Raw genomic sequence first — 15,681 nt, 5'->3', positions numbered from 1 at the left:
ATGACGGTAACATTACCAATAACACATCTAATGTTGTATTTAAAGAAGTATTTGGAAATTTGTGATTTATAACAATTATTTAGAATATGCTATTACTAATTTTGATTACTTTGAGGTTAATTACATATTTATTTATGTAAAAGTATTACTTTAATAATTGTTTAATTTCATAAGTTGATATGAATTTTTTTTTATAAACTCATGTAATACACGTGTCTTATACCTAATAACATAATAAATATAAAATTAATTTAATATAAACATAAATTTATTAAAGATATAAAATTGCAATAAGCTGAACAATCGGACACCCACTAAATATTTTTTACACTTCATTGGGAAATATGGTAAATAATTTGTTATTAATAGCTTTTGGTTCCCATTAATTACAATATGTTTCTCAAGTTAATTGCAAAAATATTTACAAAACATTTTTATTATTTTATTGATATAAATAATATATTTTTTCTAATTGTTTAATCAAATTTACTCCATTTTTTACTATTTTATATACAAAACTTTTTTACCTATTTTCATATCTTAAGTCACATCATGTATATAAAATGATACAAATCTAAATTGTAGTTGTTCAAAATAATAATAATAATAATAAAAAAAAAATAAAAAATCTAAAGTGTAGTATTTTACAAGAATATTTTCTTATATAAATTGATAAAATCGTGAAAAATATCTTATTGCAATTTTCGATCTTTTTACTACTTTGCGCCGGTGACTGTGATCAGACGCCAACGGATTTCGCTTTTGAGGTTTTTGTTGTGCGTGTGTTTGCGGAAGACGATCGGAAATGGTGGCGATTGAGCCTTTGCCTTCCACCGATATCGAATCAAAACCCTCAAATTCAACCACCACCGGAGTAGATTCGAACAGTAGCAACAGATTAAATGCTGATGGAGGAGTAGTTTCGAGCAGTGGAGATAAAGCAACAGCCGCCGGATACGCATCCGACGGGTACGAAACGGCAAGCGAGACTGAAGTTGGCGATGATGATAAGGTTTCCGACAATTCTGATAAATCGTACGCCGTTGAACATGAACATCAACAACAGAAATCGGAAGAAATGTCTACGGTGTCGAAGGATCCGACCTATGAAGATGCACTCAATGATGATGAATTCAAGCAGGTTAGTTGTTTCTTGCTTTTCAAGTCTCGTTTTGTGTTCATTTTGGGGTTTATGCTTTCGTTTGAGTTAAATCTGTAATTACTAGGTTATCGTAGAGAAATTTCTTATATACCTGCTTATCGTTTCAATTTTATAGCATAGAATGTCATGATTATGCAATGCTTTGAAGCATTCCCCTATTACATGTGCGAATTCGTATTTGGCCTCAGTTAAATTTACTTGACTGATTATGATTTGTAGCTCTATGTTATCAGTGCTTTGGATCTTTAGCTTATTATTATTTCAGCAATGATATTACTATATCAGTCATTTGGATCACCTTAAAAATTGAATAACTTCATCTTACTTCTTATCACCATCGAGATGCAGAAACTTTTGGCACAAATGAATGAAGCAAAAGTTGAAGGAAACAAGTTATTTGGAGAAGAACTATATGAAGAGGCATTATTAAAGTATGATTATGCAATCCAACTTGCACCTGAGATGTCTTCTTCTTCAGAAATTAGGTCAATATGCCATAATAATTGTGCTACATGTTTCTTTAAACTGGTAAATTCTTTACTTTTTTCATCCTCCATTAATTTTCATATACACTGTTAAATTAAATTCTATATTTCATTATATGTTAGGGAAAGTATGAGGATACAATTAAAGAATGCAGCAAAGCATTGGAAATTAATCCTACTTACATGAAATCTTTGCTTAGAAGAGGAGAGGCTCATGAAAAGCTTGAAAATTATGAGGAGGCTATTGCTGGTAAGTTCAAATTACAAAAAAGCCCTTGTACTAGCCAATGAGAGTAAATGACGATTTTAACCTTGGTTTGTTGTGTTAGATATGAAGAAAATCTTGGAGTTGGATCCTTCGAACTACCAATGTAAGAGAACCATTATCCGTTTAGAGCCACTAGCTATTCAAAAACGTGAAAAGATGAAGGAAGAGATGTTGGGTATTTGTTATAAACTTTCCCTAAAATATATTATCTTATTTTAATAAAAACAAATTATATAAATATGAAATATCCGCTTTGATTAAATTTTCAGGGAAGTTGAAAGATATGGGTGACTCGATATTGGGAAAATTTGGGATGAGTGTGGACAACTTTAAAGCTGTGAAAGATCCAAATACTGGATCATATTCTATCTCTTTTCAGAGATAGAAAAATAAGAAGAAGAAGATATATGCATGTTTTCCACATGTTTATAAGAAGACTTATACAGTTATACCAGATGATATGATATTTCTACATGTTTTGTGGTTTTGAAAATTCAAATCATCATGTTTTCTTGTTACTTTTTATCTTGCACTTTTGATGATCAATCATTTGTTTTTTGCTTTAAATAGAGCAACATTTGGGGTTAGGGTTCTTAAGATTTCAATCACTTGATTTTTTTCTTGTTGATTTATTATCATGTTTCCACACAACACAATCTTAAGGATTAATATACAACATTCACCCATAAAACACTTTCAATTACAAATGATGTATTCTACATAAGATTCCACTCTCATTTATGCATATCAAGTAAATGGGGCCCATAATTAGGTCATATAAACATGACAAGTAAAATGTTACAAATGAAACTAAAGGCCCACCTACTAATCATACACAATCATCAAACATGGCTACCTTTATTCCTAAATTAACATCTTGAATTGCAATTATGATTTTTGTATAATGTTCACTATCATTTGTGTTACGCATGCACCACATTCTCATTGTTGTGTGTAATCATTTCACTATGTTGCTCAAGATACTCTTTGCTATTCATTTCTGTCAACCTATAAGAAAATTTGATAAATTTAACTGAGACTGAGACAGATGTCAATGTGAAACATGGAAATTATATGTTAAATGACATAACAAAGCATACCTACTAATGGTGCGATCTTTTGCAAAGCCCAATTCGTTGTCAACACAAAGGTCAAAATCGTCATTTTTCCTTGATCTTGATGAGGTTCTTGGGGCTATGTTATGAGCATCCGCAACCGTCACGATTCTTTCAAAAACTTCAAATGGAGTCCCCTCGGCCGTACACATCAACCGGGCTTTATTCTCGTACATTACCTATAAAACAATTGGAGGGTATTTTAGTCATTTTACAATTTGGTATGCATGAGTTAATACCAAAGACAAGAAAAGAGAGACTAACATCAACTAATGTGACAAATCGATATGCTGCGGTCCTATTGTGGAGACCGAATATTGGGACACCATCCAAAGCCAAGGTGTGAAAATTCTCTACAATTGAAATCTCATTAGTTCAAATTATAAGTAACATTTGACTTTTGAGGTCAACCGTTTCGACATTCAATTTCAAAAATCATAGAGATTTTCTATCAATTTTAGAATCCAAGTTTCTCCATTATGTGGTATTTGTTACAAAGTTTGATGTGGCTTCCTATTTTAATCTTCAAATTTTAAGAATCCTTGTCGATTTCAATGTCGAAAATAGTTAGTTTGACCTCAAAAGTCAAACTATAACTTTTGATACGCAAAAATGAAGAGGCTTTAGATTTTTCTTACTACACAATCCAAAATAGTCAGCAGCACCAAGAGGTTTGTCACAAAGCTCCTCGAATGGAAAATATGCACATCCATTGGCACCCAAAGGTACCTATCCACCACACATGATAAAAGGGTATTTTAGACATTTTCATAAATAGTGAAAACATTAAATTTATTTATTTTCTTGTTCACTTTCTACCCATGAATCCGACATTTTGGAAAAAATGACATTTCTTGATTTATTTTCCCTTGATGAGCAATGTGAATAACATCATCTAGTACATGCTAAACTAGTTGAATGATTTTATTTTCTAAGATGAGAAAGTGAAAGTGGGCAAGGGCAAAAAAGTCATTTATTTTCAGCAAATGCAACCTGAAGTGTCCTTCCCATAACAACTTCAGCCTCTTGAGGATGAGCCGTATGTTCCCCGATCAACTCTTTAAACCTTTGCATAAGGAAATCGGATGTACCATTTTGTATGAAGTAGAAACCTTCTTCCGCCTTCATTTCAAAAAAAAAAAAAAAATAGATATAGAAAGTACTAAGCATTTGGTCTGCGTTTGTTACACATGACATGACCAGATGAGACTCGACAAGAAGGGCATTCACGTCTTTTTCACATACGAGAGATAAAGAATTAAGTCTCTCTCCCACGTTGTTCTACCTTTTTAGGTGTAACAAAAATTGTAGTTTTTTTCCATTGGTCACTGTCAACTTGTCAAACTGTCACTATTAACTATCAAACTGTCAACTTGTTAAACTGTCATCTGTCAACTTGTCAAACTGTCAAACTGTCAACTGTCAACTATCAGGCTGTCAACTGCTTGTTATGTCTAATCATGTGTAACAAAACTAGTCTTTAAGGTGAAAAAATTTGGCATTTTACCGAGGTTCTTCTCCTATAGTCTACAGATGAACCGATTTCATGTACTATGCATCTATCCTGCATCCACAAGACATCACATAATAATTATCACAAAAGAAAGCAAAAAAATCGAAACAAATTACAACTTCTACATCTCTTGAGAATTTCAAAACATTTCAATTAAAAAACCCATCATATCGACTCGTTTCCATGAGAACCTCTTGTTTATCATTATGGAAGGGTAATTTCGACATTTTATTAACACTTTTACTCGATTCAAACCTTGTAAGCTTCATAGGACACAAGTAAATTATTGATTTTACCTTTAGTGTGGAAATGAAGGGTAGAAAAAGATCTCTTTGTAATCCACGTTCATAAAGGTTATCAGGAGCTCGATTAGATGTAGCAACAAGTATCTATACTTGCATCATCAACACACAATAAATTAAACTTCAGTTATTTTCACAAAAAAATATATTCACATTGTTATAAAAAGAGAAAAATGTAAATTTGTAAAATATTAATCACTTACAGCACCATTGCTGAAAAGATGTTTAAATAATCGGTTTAATATCATAGCATCGGCTACATCAGTAACCTGATAATAATAATACAGAAATGAATAAGTCGACTTAAAAAAAATGAAAATACTTCAAGGGTATTTTAGACATTTTGGAGAAAGTTGTAACGTACCATGAATTCATCTAAACATAACAAAACAGATTCATGAGAAATCTCGCCTGCAACAACTTCAAGCGGATCAGACACCCCTTTGTGCCTCTGCATTCAAAAAGAATTTGAATTTTGAAGTCGAATAATTTATTTCAAATAATCAAAATCAATATCGTTTTTGCATCAAAATGAATCTTAAATTTTTTTTTTTTCATATGTAATATTAGTCTACAAAGTTCAAGGCGATTGTTATTTGTTGTATTTTTCTTGAAAAGTAAAGCGTCTTCATCAATTTCGAGGCACCAAATCGATTAGTTTGACTTCAAAAGTCAAACTATTTTTTTTTTTTTGACTTAATCTAAAAAGAAAAGGGTGAAAAAGTATATTATTTGACCTGTAAACGGCTGTGAACATTCAACATAAAGTCATGAAAATGAATCCTCTTTTTCCTCCAATTGCAAGGCCTAATGATATGCAAATTCAAATTAATATTAAAATTTGAAAATCAACATAACAAATTTATGAATTTGTGATTTTGTTGTTACAATTGATCATAAAATAAATCCATCAACATGGTTTTTCCAGTTCCAACTCCTCCATAGAGATAAAGTCCTTTCACTGGTGACACTGAAGATTGAGGCATAAAACGTGACCATAACCACCTACTCCTGAAATAGCAATGTACTTTCATTAATTTATTTATTATAATTTATAACAAATTACTTTCATTTCTACTTTTAAAAATCCGGTTAATCTCATAAAAAAACCTTATATTTTGTGTTTTTTTTCGGATTAAGCCTCAAATTTATTTTTTTGCCTGAAAAAGACTTTGTATTTAACATTTTTTCGATTTGGCCCTTTTAGTTATTTCTTTCCAATAAAATTGTAAATTGTGATGGTTTTTTGGGGAAATCTACATAAAAGTCCCATGGAAAAAGTTTCAATAAAGTCCTAAATTTTTTTTTAAACAGAAAAGTCCCGATTATTTAACATTTTGCCTAAATTAACGAAAAAGTTATTTTTTTATTTGAACAACAAATGATAGATTATATGATTTTCTCAAAATAATGAGACTTTTCCATTCAAAAATTTCTTTTAGGACTTTTATAAAACTTTTCCCAAAATTTTGGGACTTTTCTGAAGATTTTCCTTTTCTTTTTCGAGAAAAAGTAAAAAAGTTGAGGGTTTTATTTGGAAGCAGTTAGAAGGTTGAGGGTTTTTTTCCGGAAAAAAGACAAAGTTGAGGGATTTTTTGGAAAAAATGATAAAAAAAAAGGTCTTTTTCAGAAAAAAAAAACTAAATTTGAAGTTTAATTCGGAAAAAACACAAAATATAAGGTTTTTTTTTAGATTAACCCTTGAAAAATCTACCCAATTTTGGCAATGTTATCAAAATACAAAGCAATTTTCACTTCTATAATTAGGTGGATTTTTTTAAAAGTGTAATGACCCAATAAGAAAAAAGATTGAAATTATAATGCTATAATTGTTATTTTTTTACAATGATTTAATAATTAAAAAAAAAAAAAGAAAATTCAAAATACCTCGCCTTTTTCCCAGAATCAGAATTAAGATCCAAATGACACACATGAGCAGAGTTACCGAGTTCCTCATAGAGTCTTTGAATTTCTCTTAAGGTTCCTATCTGCAAAAAAATACATGTCAAATACCTAAAATACCCTTCAGGCTTCAACAAAGACAAAAAGAAAGAAATCTCACGATTTTCAATTTGGGCCACATCAACATAATCAAAGCTATTTGCAATTAGTTATAAAGGGTAAATACGTCATTTCAACTTGGAACTTTTCCCAAAAAGGAAACTATGTACCTGACAATTATCACCATCTTCAAGTTCTCCAGCATTGATTCTTCGTTCATATTCCACAAGAGGTCCACTTCTCTTCACCTCTGTTATTCATACAACACATTTAACAATCGATTTTCATCACATATAATGAAGTGATTAATGCAATAAATTGCAATGTACTTCTATTGATTTGAATATATTATAGAAAGAATCAAAGTAAGTTTATATTTCCTAACCTTCATAATTTACTTTAGCAGCATCAGCAGACATCGCTCTTGAAAAAATGTGTGATGAATGTCCACAATTATATGTATGAGTATCATATTTTAGATCAAATAATCTTGGATTTGCATTTGATAACACTCTTTTTACTTCATGATAGCGAAATTGTGAGTAAATCAGTCTTGAAGATTTGATCAAAGCTCTCATCATCTTCAATCGATGGTTTAATGTTGAGTTACAAATGTTAATGTTAATGTAGAGCCTTTTTAAATAACGCCAAAATTCTGCAAACAAGTTGGGGATTAAGATATAGACATAAATTAGGATTTAGGAATATATCAAAGTATTTGATTCTAAAAACTAGAGGTTGGTTTTGACTTTTAGAGTCAAATTGATCGAATTGTAACTCCAAAATTGATAAAGATTATGTTTCATTGTAGAGAAATAGATTTGAAATTGCATTGTAATACAAAAAGGGTATTACGTAAGAAAATATTATGAGGTATGAAGTATAAAATATGGATGTAAATTTCGAATTTATGAGGTCATATGTGGACTTTGGTTATGGGAGAAGGGAGAATATGGTAAATATAACATGTTTGGCTCATGGTTTTAGGAAAAAAAATGGACATAAGTTTCAGTAGTTGACAGAGAATCTGGTTTTAACTTTTATTATGTAGTATTCATTGTATTTATTGATTAATCTTAAAAAAGTACCTTGCGAAGCTTAAAAAAGTTCGACCTTTTCTTATATTCCTAAGTGTATAATCACTGAAATTTAAAAAATCGTGAAAAATTAGACCCATAAAATTGACAGAAAGTAGCATAATCATGAACTCTAATTTTTAAAAGGATTAAATCATTCACTTTATTCTTGAAAACTGTAGAGAAATTGGAACACCAAAAAGTTAGTGATTCCTTTAAAAATTAAGAAAAAGGAAATATGGACGCAATCAAGAAACCAATTATTGTAGAAATTCAAGAACACGTTTGATTTGTGAGATCGATCTAAATTACAAAAATTAAGCTTTGGTAGAGTGAAGAGATTTCGATGCGAATTTTGAAGAAATTGATCCTACATTGTTCATAATGAAAAAAATAGAATTTTATTATACCAAAACTTGGAAATTCAAGAAGAATCCTGGACTTGGGGATTGATTTAATTAACTGAAACTTTGAAAAACTAAACACCCAGAATCATCAAAGATTAAAAAGCGACTTCTTTTACCTAATTTTCAAGAAGTTTGACCATAAAGTCAACAAAAACTGAAATATGGATATGCAAACAGGGAATAAAAAATCATGGAAATTCAAGAATGCTTGTTCGATGGATGATTGATCAATTAAATACATGTTAAAAAACAGCCACATACAGAATCATGAGAGATCAAACAGTTGACTTCTTTCACCTAATTTTCAAGTAATTCTACATGCAGAAAGTCAATAATCTTGACAAAAATCGAAATATGGATACATGCAGCCAGAATAAGTGAAAATTGATGTTTGGAGAATTAAATCTCTTAATTTTCAAGAAAATTGATCACCACAAACTTCATAATTTTAAAGAAATTCAAGAACAAACCTCAATTGGGTGATTCATCAAAACCAAAATTTTAAAGCCTTCAACCCCATACTAAAATTTGGATGATCAAACAGTTTATTTTATTTTTTTGACCCAATTTTCATGAAGAATGATCACGAAAAGGTTCTTAATCTTAAAAAAAAGAAAGAAAGAAAGGAAAATATCTACAAATTCAAGAACAAATCTGAATTAGGTTATTGACCAAACAAACTAAAATTCAAACACCAAATCACCCAGAATCATCGAACCCCGATTTAAATTTTTTAAATAAAATATGGAATGCATGCACGAAATCAAAAAGACGAGCGATTGATTAAACTAATTAACAAGGTTTTTTTTTAATCAAAAAGTCAAGTTTGAATATACTTTTTGAACATCAAGATGCATGCAAGAAACCAGAAAGCTAGATAAATTCAAGAACAGGAATGAACAGGGTGAATCGCTGATTGATCAAAGTAAAATTTTCAAAACCCACAATCAGTGACACTAATTTTCGGATGATCAACATTCTTTAATCAAAATTCGAGTAAAACTGATCACCAAAACTGTGCATGGAAGAAACCAAAAACTACATTAATTCATCAACAAACCTGAGCAACAAAAATTTCAAAAAAACTCCAAAACCCAGAATTCAATTCAACTCTGCAAAAGGCGAAAGCTGGAAATTTGGAAGATTTATCAATTGATGGGTCAAAAAGTGAGAAACCCTAAAGCGTTGGTGCTTCTTGAAGATGGATGAGATAGAGGGAAAGGATAATGGGAATTTGGGTGATTTTCTTTTCTCAATTATTTAAATGTTTGAATTTAGGTAGCAAAAGCAACGATCGCAATCATGGGATTAACATTAGGAAACCTCAAATGTTGATTGATCGATGAATTTACACTAAGAAATTGCTGGCCAGGGTGTTGTGGAGTGGGGGTGGAAGACGAAAGAGGATAGGGATATACTTATCGCGACTCAGGGGCCCCCCACAACCACCCTCCACCGTACTGTTAATGGCGAATTTAATAATACACATTCATGATGCAGACCCATTTCGCCACGTCAGGATCGAAGCATCGTTTGGTTCTATTGATAGGTGTTTTATCGGACTACGGTAAGAGGGATATATTTGTTTGGTATGCAATACACCCAATAGAATATATACAAGCTAATGGAATGAATTCTTAGGCTACAATTTCAATCTTAATTAACAATTTTTAATTTAAAAATAAATAAGTTATTGAAATAATCTCTATTATTTGGTGAAAATTGCATATTTGGCCTTTCACTGTCCTAGTTATGATTTTATTGCGTTTTTGCCCCTTTAAAGATGAAAACACTATATTATAATATGCATTTTCTTTTTTAGTTATTATTATTATTTAATAATTATAAAAAATAAATTAAATAATTAATAGATATATAAGTCCATTCCTGACCCCCGACCATCTCACCCTCTCATCTATCACGTTATCTTTCACTCTCATGTCAATTAAAGAAGATAGAACCCTAAATCTTTAGATTACAGCTCATCACCTCCGGAACCACTAAATCATCCTTGGAACCCACTGAAAACCTATCGACCACCGTCTAATCTGCCGCTCTCATTTCTCTCTTTTCATCGCTTCTCTCTACTCCGTATCGGTCGCTAGAGACCGTCGCCACCCATCTTCAACTCTGTAAAGGGTTTCCTGACATTGATTTATTTCTACTTCGTCTTCCCTCGTATTGGCCATATATGCTTGTTCTCCGTCTATGTTCAACCGGTAAGAAGGGAAGAATGAACGAAAGAAAATAAGAAAGTGGTGTTGGTCGAACTCATGTTGAAGATCATGTTCATTAGAAAAAGAAGAATGTTAGGAATATGTACGTGTGACCTGCTCTAATTCATGTTGTTTAAGAAGATAAAACATTAAAAAAAAAACAAAAAAAAAACTTCACTATAGCATAATCAAATATTTTCATTTACCTAATTTGGTCATTAAACTATTTACTTTACCTAATAGGTCATTAAACTTCTTCAAAACGTCACACTTTTACTTTGGCTCGGTAATCAGGTATCCGTTAAAAATTAACGAAAGTGATTTAATTGACAGGTAACTTGTAATTATAATGACCTATTGCGGAAAAAAAAAATAGTTTAGTGATCAAATTAGATAAATGAGAGTAATTGATTATGTTAAAATGACATTTTCTCAATTATAAATAACTATCAATTATATATATATATATATATATATATATATATATATATATATATATATATATATATATATATATATATATATAGGGGAAAGTGAATATATCTAAAGGGTATATAAGCTTAGGTACCTAAACACACCATAATACGTCGTTTTGTTTGATATATTCATTATAATGTTCTTAAACTTCAACCCCTAACTTGATTCAATTTCAAGATTTTCGAAATTTCACTATTATCTTTCTCTTATATCACATCTTTTTGCCGAACACCTATTACGCTAGATATATTGTAGTTGAAAATGAAAATTATGTAAGAGGAAGATAAATGTGTAATTTATAAAAATCATGGAAATAAATCAATTTAGAAGTTAAATTATAAAAACATTAGACAATTATAATGTATTATATGAAACAAAACGACGTAGTATGGTGAGTTTGGTATCTAAGCTTATATACCCTTAAAGGTATATTCACTTTTCCCATATATATATATATATATATATATATATATATATATATATATATATATATATATATATATATATATATATATATATATATATATAATGTATATGCATGTTTGTGGGCCCCATAAAATTTTAAGATCACATCTTAAAAACAAAAATAGAGATTATTGACCTTTAGATCAAGCTTGAAGGGTTTAGATTAATAATTAGTGATTCATATAAATTGATTTAAACCAATCAAAAACATGTATAATGTTTTAAGCAATAGTTACAAACCATTATGCTTAAAGAAACAAAAAATGCATCACACACCATAAAACTTGGATTTTCATTTAAACCCTATCTATTTAACTAAAATATAACCCACCCTCTCATCTCAGGATACAGAGACGCCCTCTCTATCGCTCATCCTTTCTGAAAACCCTAAAAACGATACCACTTACCACAACTAGCTGCCACAATCACCAACAATGCCAATCAACGCTGTTACGCCCATCCTTTTCTACTTTCATCTATTCACCGCCGACACCAGCACAAACATACAACGCCACCATTTATCTTTTCCGTGTTGTTTTGTTGCGCTTTTTTTCTCAGATCTGCTTTTTACAAATATTTATGAGTTATTTTTTGTTACGTATTCAAGCTAAAGGCTTGGTTTTGTATATTCATTTAGGATTCTAACTTTTACTATCGAAAATGCCAGGAACATATATTTTTTTTTTTTGGATATTTAACCTGTTTTTTGTTTTTTTAGGTTAAGTTTCCATAGAAGGGTTTGTGACGCAATTGCATTTAAAACGGTTTGAACATCAACAGATAAGTGCACTTTCTGTCGACAACAGACTACCCCAACTCACTATGCATCTTCATTTTATTGTTATTTTCGTTTATGATATTTACAAATAGAAGTAAAGAAATCATCAAGTTAATATTATTAGGTGTGTCACACCCCCAAATCAGAAACGGCGAAAACGTCTGGGGGTGGATGACTTTCATGTACAGTATCTTAACAAATGAATAGTAGTGATCAAAGCATTGCAACTATCATATTGATAAATAATAAGTTTACATTGTATCCAAAACATTGTTTACTTGATACCATATACATATGACCAAAAATAAATGACGTAACGCTGTGACGTCCCGTCCTCAAAACCGTATCGGTTACCTGTCTACTGATGTCTTGAGAATACTGTCTACCGATGTCTTGTGAATACAAGTGATTTTAAAAAGTGTCAACAATTAAGTGTGTCAGTTCATAAGAATTTTGTATGAGAGAAACCGGTAGCTTTTCCTTGTAAAAAAAATGATAGAGTGTGTTTTCAGAAAATCCAATATTTTCTTTAGAAATGAACTGTAAGTCTTAAACCCAAGACTAAGATGTAAGTAATGTTGTACTGGAAAATAGTGTTATGAAGTTTTATCTTTATATAAAACTACTTGAATGTATGTTAACCCCATAAACCAAATGAATTGTTAACACCCCATGTGAGTTATCATAATCATGTTAATTACTAGTTGGCCTGCTACGACATTCTTCAGGCGTCAGAACTGTTAGAAATTTATCACCCTAGACTGGCTGGTCTAACTGTAGCTAACAACTCAGATGCGGGGTTGTTAATCCTGTATAGATCTATACACAAGTTTCATGCTCTCCCTACAAGAGACTGGTTATAATTCATGACTTAGTGTGTACTCTGGTAGGTATGATGAAGCCAAATGTCTCACAAAATTGTATCAACCGGTCTACGTGCACTGAAAATCCCTTTTCTTGGAAATGAATGCTTTACTCTTCCATAGTGGTTACATAGTGTAAAATAATTATACTTTTAAATAATTATATGTTTCTTCCGTAATGATAGTGTAGTGTTTGTGACTCCCAAACTATACCAATTATAGTTTATTATGTTTGTTTGTTAAGACTATTTATATAATCATTTATATAAATACATAGTAATTATCTTGCCCCGTTTTTAACGATGTTTTTGTCTAGTTTTAAAATGTATGGTTAAAATATCATATTTTTGGGTTGTTTCCCACAAAATGGTGAAATAACTAGAATGTAACCCTTTTTTGTTAGAAAACTATATGTTGGTAAAAGTCTCAAAATCCTTGTAGTTTTATAATCATAACTTTTCTTATGATTATTTTACATAGTTTATGTTTTGTTTTTGTTAGTTTTGCATTATATCACAAATAATTGTCTACAAACTAGTGATAACCATATTTCATGCAAATAATGTTTTATAATTAACATAGAGATGAAAAATGCAAGTATTTGTGTGATAAACTAAGCTTTACTTGTATTCCCCCCCCCCCCCCCCTAAAACATGAAAAACTCGAAAATGTGGGGGTATAAACTCACCTTGAGTGTGGTTGTGGTTAGATAAATAGATGATTGTGAAGATCTCCAAGCCTAGAACACTTGAAAGTGGTTGATGAACTCTTTGAAGATGATATTATCCTAAGCGTTTTAACACATTATATTGTGTGTAAATGAGATAGAACTAACATGAAAGTGTGTAAAAACACTAGATTAGCAAGAATTACTTACCAAAATTTTAGGAATCAACTTGGAGAATTAACCCTTAGAAGTCTGGACTTGATTCTTGAGAGAATATGGAGTCAATAGAAAGAAATATGGAAATGGTGGGATGGTTTGTGGGTGTTCTCGGCCAAGATAAGGAGGGAGGGTGAAATGATGTTTACTTTGATATTTGGGGGATAATAGCATTCTTATATGCGGGTTAATAATTCTTATGGGGAAATGATGTATCTATCAAGTCACAAGGTCAAATCCTTTCCAGCCGAAATCTTCAAACTTTTACTGAAATCACATGTGATTTTGGTCCAAGAAAGCCATCGAGATTGTATGGGGACTTTGGTCCAAGGAGCCACCGAGATACTAGGGATTTCGATCTAGTACCACCGAGATCACCTAGTGATTTTGGTCCATGTACCAACCGAGATCACATGGTGATTTCGGTCTAGGTACCAACCAAAATCACAATGGTTTGGGTTTCAAGCCGTTAACTTGTTGACTTTACTTGTTTTTTGTTGGCTCGTTTAACTTCTGGTGGATCCAAAATTGGCAGTTGTCACATCATCCCCTCGTTAGAGGGAATTTCGTCCCAAAATTAGTTCTGGAGTGGGTACTCATGAGTTAGGGAAAAGATGTGGGTACTTTTGTTTCATTTGATCTTCTCGTTCCCATGTGAATTCAGGCCCTTGCTTGGCATTCCAACGGACCTTAAATATGGTTATGCGGCTTTGTTTCGTCCTTTTGACCTCCTTGTCCATGATTTCCGCAGGATCCTCTACGAAGTGTAAACTCTCGTTTACCTCGATTTCATCGAGTGGGACTACGAGAGTCTCGTCAGACAGACACTTCTTTAGGTTGGACACGTGGAAGGTGGGGTGTACGTTACTAAGTTCTTGGGGTAGTCGAAGTTTGTAAGCTACTGGGCCAATTCTGGCAAGGATCTCAAATGGCCTGATATACCTTGGATTTAATTTCCCACATTTCCTAAAATGAATCATTCCCTTTCAGGGTGAGACCTTTAACAACACTTGGTCACCAACTTGGAACTCCAAGGGTTTTCGTCGCTTATCTGCATAACTCTTTTGCCGATCCCGAGATGCCTTTAACCATTCATAAATTTGAATGATCTTCTTTGTAGTTTCCCATATGATCTCTAGGTCGGTGAGTGTGCTATTAGGCACTTGTCTACTTGGTAGCTATGTGTCACCCACCTCAGCCCAGCATAGAGGTGCTCTGCACTTGCGCCCATAGAGGGCTTTGAATGGCGCGACTTTGATGCTAGTGTGATAGTTGTTATTGTATGAGAACTCGATGAGCGGTAAATGGGTATCCCAAGCTTTACCAAAGTCTATCACACATGCTCTCAACATGTCTTCCAACGTATGAATGGTTCTCTCGCTTTTTCCGTCAGTTTGAGGGTGATAAGTCATACTCATGTCGAGTTTGGTCCCCAAGTACTTCTGTAGGGATTGCTAAAACTGTGAGGTGAATCTACTATCTCTGTCGGAGATGATGGATATTGGCATCCCATGTAGTTGTACAATTTCTTTAATGTACGTCATTGTTAGCTTCTCCATCTTGTCAGTCTCTTTTATTGGTAGGAAGTTTGCGGATTTGGTTAACCTATCAATGATCACCCAGATGGTGTCAAGTCCACCCGTTGTCTTAGGCAATTTGGGTATGAAGTC

General features: G+C 31.9%; 2 protein-coding genes across 3 annotated transcripts; one reads left to right on the top strand and one right to left on the bottom strand.

The window, feature by feature from the left end:
- Positions 1-692: 692 nt before the first annotated feature.
- On the top strand, positions 693-2,545 carry LOC145063388 (uncharacterized). The gene is made up of 5 exons (XM_079010993.1): positions 693-1,141; positions 1,511-1,690; positions 1,771-1,897; positions 1,977-2,090; positions 2,185-2,545. Exons 1-5 carry the CDS (start codon positions 806-808, stop codon positions 2,298-2,300), a joined length of 873 nt encoding a protein of 290 aa, XP_078867119.1. The 5' UTR covers positions 693-805; the 3' UTR covers positions 2,301-2,545.
- A 48-nt stretch (positions 2,546-2,593) lies between these two features.
- On the bottom strand, positions 2,594-9,638 carry LOC145063387 (uncharacterized). Of its 2 annotated transcripts, XM_079010992.1 has the most exons (16): positions 9,390-9,527; positions 7,935-7,988; positions 7,232-7,501; positions 7,017-7,096; positions 6,733-6,833; positions 5,734-5,856; positions 5,583-5,652; positions 5,210-5,296; positions 5,049-5,114; positions 4,840-4,932; positions 4,538-4,594; positions 4,024-4,152; positions 3,669-3,759; positions 3,295-3,383; positions 3,016-3,209; positions 2,594-2,923 (listed from the first exon to the last, which is right to left on the bottom strand). In XM_079010992.1, exons 3-16 carry the CDS (start codon positions 7,425-7,427, stop codon positions 2,839-2,841), a joined length of 1,461 nt encoding a protein of 486 aa, XP_078867118.1. In that variant the 5' UTR covers positions 7,428-7,501; positions 7,935-7,988; positions 9,390-9,527; the 3' UTR covers positions 2,594-2,838. The 2 variants fall into 2 exon arrangements, with proteins under 2 accessions (XP_078867118.1, XP_078867117.1); XM_079010991.1 differs by lacking the exon at positions 7,935-7,988 and having other exon boundaries at positions 9,390-9,638.
- Positions 9,639-15,681: the final 6,043 nt, after the last annotated feature.

The sequence above is a fragment of the Lactuca serriola genome, chromosome 7 (assembly GCF_051521515.1).
Source record: "Lactuca serriola cultivar US96UC23 chromosome 7, Lser_US96UC23_V15, whole genome shotgun sequence".
NCBI classification, from domain to species: Eukaryota; Viridiplantae; Streptophyta; class Magnoliopsida; order Asterales; family Asteraceae; genus Lactuca; species Lactuca serriola.
Note: the sequence above shows the minus strand (reverse complement) of the source record. Positions and strands in the feature narration are given on the sequence as shown.

Coding starts and splice junctions, on each gene's coding strand:
- LOC145063387 (XM_079010991.1), bottom strand. CDS start 7,427: ATGATGAGAGCTTTGATCAAATCTTCAAGACTGATTTACTCACAATTT. Junction 3,760..4,023: donor TTATGGGAAGGACACTTCAG/GTTGCATTTGCT, acceptor TGTGGTGGATAG/GTACCTTTGGGTGCCAATGG. Junction 3,384..3,668: donor TGACTATTTTGGATTGTGTA/GTAAGAAAAATC, acceptor TTTCAATTGTAG/AGAATTTTCACACCTTGGCT.
- LOC145063388 (XM_079010993.1), top strand. CDS start 806: ATGGTGGCGATTGAGCCTTTGCCTTCCACCGATATCGAATCAAAACCC. Junction 1,691..1,770: donor CTACATGTTTCTTTAAACTG/GTAAATTCTTTA, acceptor ATTATATGTTAG/GGAAAGTATGAGGATACAAT. Junction 2,091..2,184: donor GATGAAGGAAGAGATGTTGG/GTATTTGTTATA, acceptor TTAAATTTTCAG/GGAAGTTGAAAGATATGGGT.